Below are 9,397 nucleotides of genomic sequence, written 5' to 3'. Positions count from 1 at the left end.
GACCTGTATCCAGATCATCAAATCCATTGGGTCCCCCTAAATCTGGGAGCGACGAAGGAAATGTGCTTCTCCTCACTACCCGTACCCGACGGAGAAAAGGAAACGCAGCACCTTCTACTGTGAGCCCACCCACCGTAAGCAACAATCCCGCGGTCCCACCCCTCGTTTCATTACTTGCTGTGCGCTTCCAATCTCGATCTCCGCCGTCAGATCAGGTACGCTTTTTTGATCGTTGAGATCATCGCAACGCAGTATACAGCGGGCGCGGTGGTATCGACCCTCAGACGCCGCCTTCGTGGGTGTATTTAGGCTCTCCGGTTGTCAGTGGCAACGCAAACAGCAAAAGCACGAAAGCAGAACGCCTTCGATTTTCCCCTTTCCTTCGCCGAAACTCCGGACGTGAGATCTTTTTCTCTTCTCTACTTCTTTGGTCTGTTTCCCGATCCTCCTTTTGTTGATTTGTTGGTTGTGCTTGACGCCAGGGAATCGATGGCTTGTGTTGGGAACAGCGTCCGCAGCTCGTGGAAGCTACCGGCGATGACACTATCCAAGAATCGTTTTTGCGCCGGTTTGAGTCATAAGGTCTGTTTCCTGGGTCAGCGGCGGACTTGGAGTGCCTTGTCGGTCTCCGGTGCTCCAGAATCTCTCACGTTGTTCCCTCGGGGGAACTTCGTCACGAGGGCTTCGATTGGTGTTAATGGGAAATCTGATGACTCAGACCTTTCCGGCAGTGACAATGGCAGCGCAAAGGATTCCGGTGAGATATTCCGAAACCTTAACTTTAATGTTGTGCGATGTAGTTAATAGTTCTTCGGGGCTTTGATTGAGTGAATAGACATATAATTTTGCTGATGGTTTTAACGGGTTGTTTTAGTTTGATCGATGCTTTCTGAAATTACGGAATCTGTGTGATGATGTTGATTTGTTTGCATCGGCTGTATTTGGTTTAGATTTCAATTTGTTCTCAAAGGGAATGGAAGAAAAATGTTTTGATTGCCTTTGATAGCAGAGGGGATGGTTGTATGCGTTTGATTTAGTAATCTAGCTTTTTTTTGTTTTGGAAAAAAAGAAAAAAAATGTTTTTCTTATTACCAGATTCTAAAAGTTTGCTGTACTGTAGTAACCGAGGATGACATACTCCCAAGACCTAAATAACCTACTTGCTTGATAACCTTTGTGGAGTTGTTTCTATGTTGCCGGAAATGCTTCAAACTGTGATTGTGATTGGCACTCGAGACGTTGATGAAAGTCTATCCTTTCCTTGTTTCCTGATATGGGACCATTGGGGTGTCAGAAATATGGACCAATAAGTTTGGACATTGCTGTAGGTATCCTTCTCTGTTGTGCCAAGGTATTAGGAATTACAATGTTCTTCAACTTATAAAGACAGATCTACATTTAGCATTTGTGACGGAACCTTCTAGTTTAAATCAAAGCACGTGATTTTCAGCTTGATGTATAATCTACAATTCATCAGGATGTGATATAGCACAAGCCACTTGTTATGCATCTTGCTACTCAAGATAAGTACATAGCCCTACTATGTGAATTCTCTCTGTGCAAAAAGTATGCATATATATTGTAATAGAACGTTAGAAGATCTCTAATTGGTCACATTCACAAAAAATTTGCACTTTCTTCTAATAATATTTGTCTGAATTATGGTGTAGTTTTCTGTATGTGTCAACTGCAGTTGAAGAGTGATAGTAAGGTATTACTTATACATTAATAGTCCTACATCATCTTTACGCAACCTAACTCATAAACATCTGGATTCAAAATTGCTGTGTGTGTTGCTTATATTGACTCTCTGCATGATCTTTGTTCTGATCTTACATGTTTATGCAAGTTTGAATTTTGATATGTTGCTTTGACTTCTTTGAGTAGTTAGATATGATCTTATGTGTTCATGCAAGTTTTGAGTAGTTAACAGTCAATATGATTCTGTTTGCCCAGATAAATTTAAGTCCTTTTTTTGTATCATAATGTTGTTGCTGTTTTCTTACTTGCTGCTGGTAATTTTTCAAATTTACTTTCAAGGTCAATATGTTTTTTGTTGTTTCTTATTTTTCTTATCTCAATATCAGTTTTTTTCTTTAGCTTAAAATTTCGTTTACCAGCATGATTCTTAACTGACTTTGCTTAGGTTTTCTGTCAGGAGAGGGAGTGGTGGCCTTGGTTATTGGCGGTGGTGGAAGGGAACATGCACTTTGCTTTGCCTTGCAGCGATCATCATCCTGTGATGGAGTCTTTTGTGCCCCTGGTAATGCTGGGATTTCTCATTCTGGAAGTGCCACCTGCATATCAGACCTGAATATTTTTGATAGCAAAGCTGTGATTGCTTTTTGCTGCAAATGGGGAGTTGGACTGGTGGTAGTGGGCCCCGAAGCTCCTTTAGTGGCTGGCCTCGTAGATGATCTAGTTGAGGCCGGGATTCCAACCTTCGGTCCCTCGGCTGAGGCTGCAGCACTAGAGGGATCAAAGGACTTTATGAAGAAGTTGTGTGACAAATATGGCATTCCTACAGCAAAAGTATGTTAAGCTTCTGTTCTGATAGGTTTTATCAGTATATCCTAATACTGGCGCATTAATTTTGCAATACTTCATTATTGATTCCACTGTGTTTTGGAGGTTGCTTCAGAATAAGTTATCCAGGTATCGTAAATGATTAACCTCAGTCATTAACCTAATGAAGTTGATGACCAAGGTTAATCATGGACCCAGCACTACTGATAGATACTTTTGATCTCGCTTGTACATTAAAATTTTCTATGTTAAGGTATTATACTGTGAATGTTGAACCCATTTATACCCTATGATTATCATTTTTATATTTAAGTCATTCTCTTTCCTCCCAAAGAATGTCAAATGAGTAACCCTCATCTTTCTTCGATAATTAATCTCTGATCTTGGTATATTTTAATATTAATTTTTTGTTTCTAAAATTGGTGCTCATCCATGCAGTATCGAACTTTTACAAATGATTCACTTGCAAAACAATATGTAAAGGAGCAAGGTGCACCAATTGTTGTCAAGGCGGATGGACTGGCTGCTGGGAAGGGAGTCATTGTAGCCATGACTTTGGAGGAGGCATATGAAGCCATAGACTCCATGCTGGTTGATGGTGCTTTTGGCTCTGCTGGTTCACAAGTCATAATTGAAGAATTTCTTGAGGGGGAGGAAGCTTCTTTCTTCGCACTGGTAGATGGTGAAAATGCCTTACCTCTTGAATCTGCACAGGATCATAAAAGAGTTGGTGATGGTGATACTGGTCCAAATACTGGTGGAATGGGGGCATACTCTCCTGCACCGGTACTAACAGAAGAGCTTCAGTCTGTTGTCATGGAATCGATAATTCTTCCGACTGTGAAAGGAATGGCAGCTGAAGGCTGCAAATTTGTTGGTGTGCTTTATGCTGGTCTTATGATTGAGAGAAAAACGGGATTGCCTAAGCTCATCGAGTATAATGTGCGCTTTGGAGATCCAGAATGCCAGGTAAGTAGTTATCCAATTCATTTTTCCAACACAAAAAGCAAAGCAAATCATGTGATACAATTCCATTCTAGTATCCACTATCTTCGTGGCAGCAAATTATACAGGAAATCATTGTGCCATTGACGAGCTTTGATTGGTCTCTATTTTTCATAGCAGAACATTGCAAACTTATATGATTCAGTTCGGCACCTCTAGACCTACTATCTGACTGAAGCATTTAAATTCTGACACATTAGCATATTGTTACTAGGTTCATCGTTCCATGCTTGTAATAAGATTCGGTTCCTTGTGTGGTCATTTCAAGCCATGAGTTAGTCTCTCAGCAAGCAGTCAACTAACATATTTTTTCTGTTTTGTTCCACCATAAACAGGTTCTGATGATGCGTTTGGAGTCTGATTTGGCACAAGTTTTGCTTGCAGCCTGCAGAGGAGAATTGGGCAGTGTATCACTGAATTGGTCAACTGAATCAGCAATGGTGGTGGTCATGGCCAGTGAAGGTTATCCTGGACCCTACAAGAGGGGGACCATGATAAGAAACCTAGAAGAAGCAGAGCTGCTTTCCCCTATGGTTAAGATCTTTCATGCAAGCACTGATTTCGACTCTAATGGTGATTTCATTGCTGCTGGTGGTCGAGTGCTTGGAGTTACCGCAAAGGGAAAAGACATTGAAGAAGCTAGAGAAAGGGTTTATGATGCAGTTCAAGCAATTGACTGGCCCGAAGGATTCTGCCGCCATGACATCGGCTGGAGAGCTCTTCACCTCCGGCAGTTAACCAATAACCCATGAGTAGGCTTTTGTAGATATCGTGCTGCCTAATCCCTGATCTAGTTATCTTATGAAAGATCTTGCAAAAAAACCTTAAATAGTTAATTGTGCTATTTGATTGATGTACTCTCTTCAACTGAATGTTGAAGCAATTATGGTGCAATTTAATGAGAACAAATTTGGGGTATATTGAAATATTGTCAACTGGAACTAAAAGGTTGCTGAGACTCTGTTATATGTGATCATAAAGGTCACAATATTTCATCTAAAACCCAATTTTAGTTTCAGATTACTAGCAAAGTTGCAGCATATCATTGAAGTCAAATTTTCATTGTTTCCACATCCTGAGTCCCCTGTGTTCCCTATGCTGTCATTTTATGGTCAGAACTTTGCAGAAGCACAATTGCTTCAGAATAAGCAAATGTAATCACTTTTGGTAGCCATTGGAAATGCTTCATCATATGAATATGAGATTTCTTTGCAACAGGACCACATGCTGCAACCTGTTTTGGTCCAGCATATGTTGTCTCCCTCCAAAACACTGAAAGTACATAGCAAGATTTAGTACTTAATAGCTGCAGGAGAATGCTGCATGAAACAAGCATGATAAAATCTGGTGAACTCCCAGTTGTAGTTGATGCCCTTGATGAGCATACTGAGTCGGAGATTGAAGATGCAGAACATGAGTAAGAAAAACACAGTTAACAGGGAAATTGAGAGGGCACACACCAATGAACAGCTGAACTTTGTTGATAAATCAATAGGGGAGAAGTACATTTTGACAAGTGACCAAGGGGCATATGGGCTTGTACAAGATCTGAATGGATCAAGGAGGGATTGAAAGCTAGGGAGAAGCGAAGGCATGGTGGTCATGAGAAGGCCAAATGATCCCTTCTCTTGGGCATGGGAGAGGAGCCGGTTGAGCAAGGTATGTTGGATACAGTTGCCCTGGCATCAAGACTGAGAAGTCAACTGTGCTTGAAGTTGCCACCTGCAGAAAGAGAACCAGAATTAATTTTATGCACAAGTGATAAAAGAGAGAACTAAAAACTGTGGAATTCATGTATAACACAGAGCTAAAAGAGAAGTCATCCATGTCAAGGAAGTCTGTGTTACTGAAATCATCATAAAGCTGAATCTTTTCTGGATGTGGAGTTCAATTTTCATGTCCTTTTGGTCGATTGCAGTGGGAAGGATGATATTTCTAAAGAGATTCAAACTGACATGCTTGTAAACTTACATTTTGCCAGTTCTTGATCATCTTTGGAGGCATCTGATCCTGTTCTTGGCGCATCTCCAGGTGTCCATGAGCATTGGTTTGAGATGGTGGGTGAGAGGCCCTTGATCTGAGTAAATGCTCGAAGATCGCCATGACGAGGAACATGGATACCAAGATTGCTGTTGCAATGAAGCCAAAGGAGAGAGCATTCATGGACGAGCTCAAGTCCTTGAAAGCAGCCTCCTTGTCATTTGTTCCTGATGGAGTTGTGTTGTCACTCCACATCTTTGGTCGATCTCCAAAGCCATTCATGGTGATCAGCTGCTGCTGCTGCTACTCTGCAACCAGTAAGGCTCTCCTTTTCGATGTGCTCCGGTTGGTTGAAGGATTAGCTCAATAAGGCAGGGGAAACTAAGATGATAGCCATCATAACTTCGGCACCACCTTTGAATCCTTTTGCCACCACAAGCAGCTGTCTTTGTCCAAGCACTTTCAGAATGAAGCAGAACACAAGTCTAAGAACATGTAGAAAATGATGATCAGAAGAAAACTTACCACACCATCAGAAACATCACAGTAAATAAAAAAGTTCTGAGATCATCAATTCATTTTGTCAAATTAACATCCAATTTGGATTTGCTTTCAACTTATTATTATACACAGTAATCAAGAGCAGTAGTAATAAACTGTGTAGCAAATTAACTAGCAACAAATTTCTTTCCAACCAAAATCTTTTCCTGGTAAGAAGAGATTAAGATAATCAATCAGCAACCTAAATAAAATATTTTTTTCTTTTGAAGGAAGCTAAGCAAAATGTCATAGCAGCACAACAGACCCAAGAAATAAGCATTAATTAGTCATGCAAATATAAGTTTCCTTGAGGGAGAGTTGGAGTGATGTTTCCCAAGTACTAAGTTGTAAAAGCTAAGCATGTATTCTGCTACACATCCACAAAAACTATGTCAAGAGCTACATATTAATCTGGATCCATACTCCCAAGAAAATAGCATGGAAATCAACAAAAAAAATTGCAGGTTGATCTCCATGATAAAAGGAAAACTCTCTCCTCACTATGATTGAGTTCATTTAGCACAAATGTCTCATACTAAAACTAACAATTCCTTGAAAGTTGACAGAAAAGCAATATGATTTGGGAGGTGAAGAACAGGCTCAGCTTCAATAGCATAGAAAAGAAAAGAGGGAAAATGGAAGAAATAGCCAACCTTGAGCTTAAGATCACAGCTGATCTTAAACTGCAGCTTCCTGAGAAGACTTTTGTCCTGTAATCTGGTGCTAATGTGGTCTCTGCCTTGTTGTAGCTTAACTACCAAAGAAGGAATAGTTGACGGTGCCCAGGCTGCTTGATCTCACTGCCTATGAACTCACAAGCTGCATTACTGAAGGCTCAAAAGAATGGCAACCCCTAGGATTCTTCTGAAAGCATAGCTCCGTCCCAGTTTCAAGTTTGCCGAGTTCTAATAATCACCAGAAAGAAAGGATTGGATTGGTCACTGTCACAAGCATAAGAGCATTGCTGTCAGTCTGAAAAGGATAAATACATAAATAAAGATATGATGATGGTCTTCTACTGCATCTTCCCTCCACTTGTGAAAGAGGAAAAGCTGCCAGACCAAGGTGTGATCTTTATTTTAACAGATGAAAGGCTGCAAGAATGGTGGAAGACAATGTCTAAACCACATTTGAATGCTGGAAACACATGATCAGATGCCACAAAGAAGCAACTGAGATGATACCAGAGAGAATAAGAGGAAGAGTATTATTCCAAGACAGGAAATCTTACAGACATACTTCGACAGAAGTACAATGTTTCAGGAAAGAAACTAAAATGAGAGAAATGAGTCTCAGCATAGCAGGTGCATCCAAGGAAAATGATCGAATTCCTCACCTTTGATGATGAAGATAACATGTTAATCCTCCCTAGGCTTTTGCCTGTGACACACAAGGCAGCAGCAGCAGCAGATTTATCCGGCACATGCAGAGACAAAGAAAGGCAAAAGGATTGTAAAGATTCAATTAGTACTCTAACCAATTGGTGTGCACACTTTGCTTCAAAGAAAAAAGAATATGATGCAGAAGCTGCACTCATTAAAAGAAGAGTTGACAAGGCGGCAAACAAGAAACATGGCTTTTTAGGTGTTTCAACTTGATAATGAAGATGTCCTGGAAGAAACCAAAGCCTACAAAGACCTACAAAGTGATGGATTAAGAGGGACAAAATAATTGCATGATCTTTCTTAATTGTATATGGATTAACAGAGAGACAAAATAATGACACCTTGGTTCTAAACATAACCAGCTGATTCAGTATGTGAACCTCAATATGGTACTAAGTTTCATGCATTAATTGACATTTATTTCAATAAATCATCATTATTCTGTTTTAGGCTTGTCTGAAGACCAAGAAAGGTTTTGGTTTCATGATCCTGAGGTGATTGTAAAGATCAAGCCACTAACTGTGCACAACCATCTCTCAGAATCATGCCTGGTTCTGCTGAAACCAAAGACTTGAATCACTTGATAGTAACTTAACAATTTATAATTTCATTGTTTCATGAAGATATATCAAAAACTTTTTCTTCTTTGTCATCATGAAAAAGGACAGTCATCATGAAAGGACTGGCCATGCAAAAGAAGGTCCCCCACATGGTTGGGATACAGAGAAACAAGGTGGGAGCCGGAATGGTAAGGATAACTTCATGCATGAATCAAGGCCCCAATTCAAGCATTGATTTTCTCTCAAGGCACTCGAAAAAGAATTAAAAGAAGAAAAAAAAAAACAGTTCCAAGGCATTAAAAAAGTAGATAAAAATTTTGATTGTATTTAAAATTAAACTTAAGCACATGATGATACAAGTCAACTATACATGGAAGAATATTACACAAATATTAATTAAACATTAGATGAAACAAAAATATGTAGATACATATTTCGGACAGACGATATGCTATAATACCATGAGAGATTTTTTTTTTAATGGATTACCACTATTCCCAAAAGTTTAAGCTATTAGAAGAAGTTTCAATATTAGATTCATAAATAAATTACTAGTAGAGTTGGTGACAAGATAAGAATATATCGAGTGCGCAACGAGTTACTATAGAGAGAAGTCAGATAAGTAGTAGTAGTAGAAATCAACATAATATCAAAGCAGACTTACTATGCTATGAGTTTCCTCAATGGAGACCTGACCAATAATACAACATTTAGGACACCTCACTCAATCTACTAAGTAGTCAATGATACTTCCAGCTAGGGATAGGAAACAATCTAGAGATAGCAATTAAATTAAGTGCTGCTGCTGCAACTAGGGGGGCAGACCAAAAGCATGATGAAACAACTTAATGGTGTTTAAAGGGTTCTCAAATCCTCACATGACCAAATGATTGTACAATAAATCCAAAACAAATCTGTTTTTTTCACTAATGTCACAAAAACTCAACTCCATAATTCCCCTTATTAAGTAGAACTCAGAAAAAAACTCCATAATGTATGTAATTACCATGCGTAAACACAATCGACAACCGAAAAGATATTAACCTAATGCATTTGCTTGTCAAAGAGATCTTAACTTATCTGCTCAAAACAAAAAGGAAAAGAATTCTTAGCTTGCTTTTGTTTTTCTCTTTTCATGCCAAGTTCTTTTTGGTTTGTCTCATATTTAGGGAAGTCTCACTTTATTGCTTTTCATTCACAGTCAAACTGAAGTCTGACCTTTTTTTTTTGTGTGTGAAAAAGTTATTATATATATATATTAAAAAAGTATACAAAACTTGATACCTATCTCTGCTTTGATTCTACAGCACTTATTTCCAATTAGGCTATGAGGCAGCATCATCTACATGGCCAAGTTAGACCTTTAGCTGAAGGATTAGGACTTCAGTCAGCACAAGTAGG

The 9,397-nt window shown here is 39.2% G+C and overlaps 2 protein-coding genes across 2 annotated transcripts; one reads left to right on the top strand and one right to left on the bottom strand.

The window, feature by feature from the left end:
• The first annotated feature begins 173 nt into the window (after window positions 1–173).
• On the top strand, window positions 174–4,449 carry LOC135585671 (phosphoribosylamine--glycine ligase-like). The gene is made up of 5 exons (XM_065170212.1): window positions 174–399; window positions 483–757; window positions 2,159–2,532; window positions 2,965–3,495; window positions 3,867–4,449. The coding sequence occupies exons 2-5, from the start codon at window positions 490–492 to the stop codon at window positions 4,281–4,283; spliced, it is 1,590 nt and encodes a 529-aa protein (XP_065026284.1). The 5' UTR covers window positions 174–399; window positions 483–489; the 3' UTR covers window positions 4,284–4,449.
• A 657-nt stretch (window positions 4,450–5,106) lies between these two features.
• LOC135651407 (uncharacterized) lies at window positions 5,107–5,793 on the bottom strand. The gene is made up of 2 exons (XM_065171472.1): window positions 5,503–5,793; window positions 5,107–5,253 (listed from the first exon to the last, which is right to left on the bottom strand). Exons 1-2 carry the CDS (start codon window positions 5,791–5,793, stop codon window positions 5,107–5,109), a joined length of 438 nt encoding a protein of 145 aa, XP_065027544.1.
• Between the last annotated feature and the right edge of the window lie 3,604 nt (window positions 5,794–9,397).

This window comes from Musa acuminata, chromosome BXJ3-10 (genome assembly GCF_036884655.1).
Source record: "Musa acuminata AAA Group cultivar baxijiao chromosome BXJ3-10, Cavendish_Baxijiao_AAA, whole genome shotgun sequence".
NCBI lineage: Eukaryota > Viridiplantae > Streptophyta > Magnoliopsida > Zingiberales > Musaceae > Musa > Musa acuminata.
The sequence above is the reverse complement of the archived record's forward strand: the minus strand, read 5'-3'. Positions and strand labels throughout refer to the sequence as shown.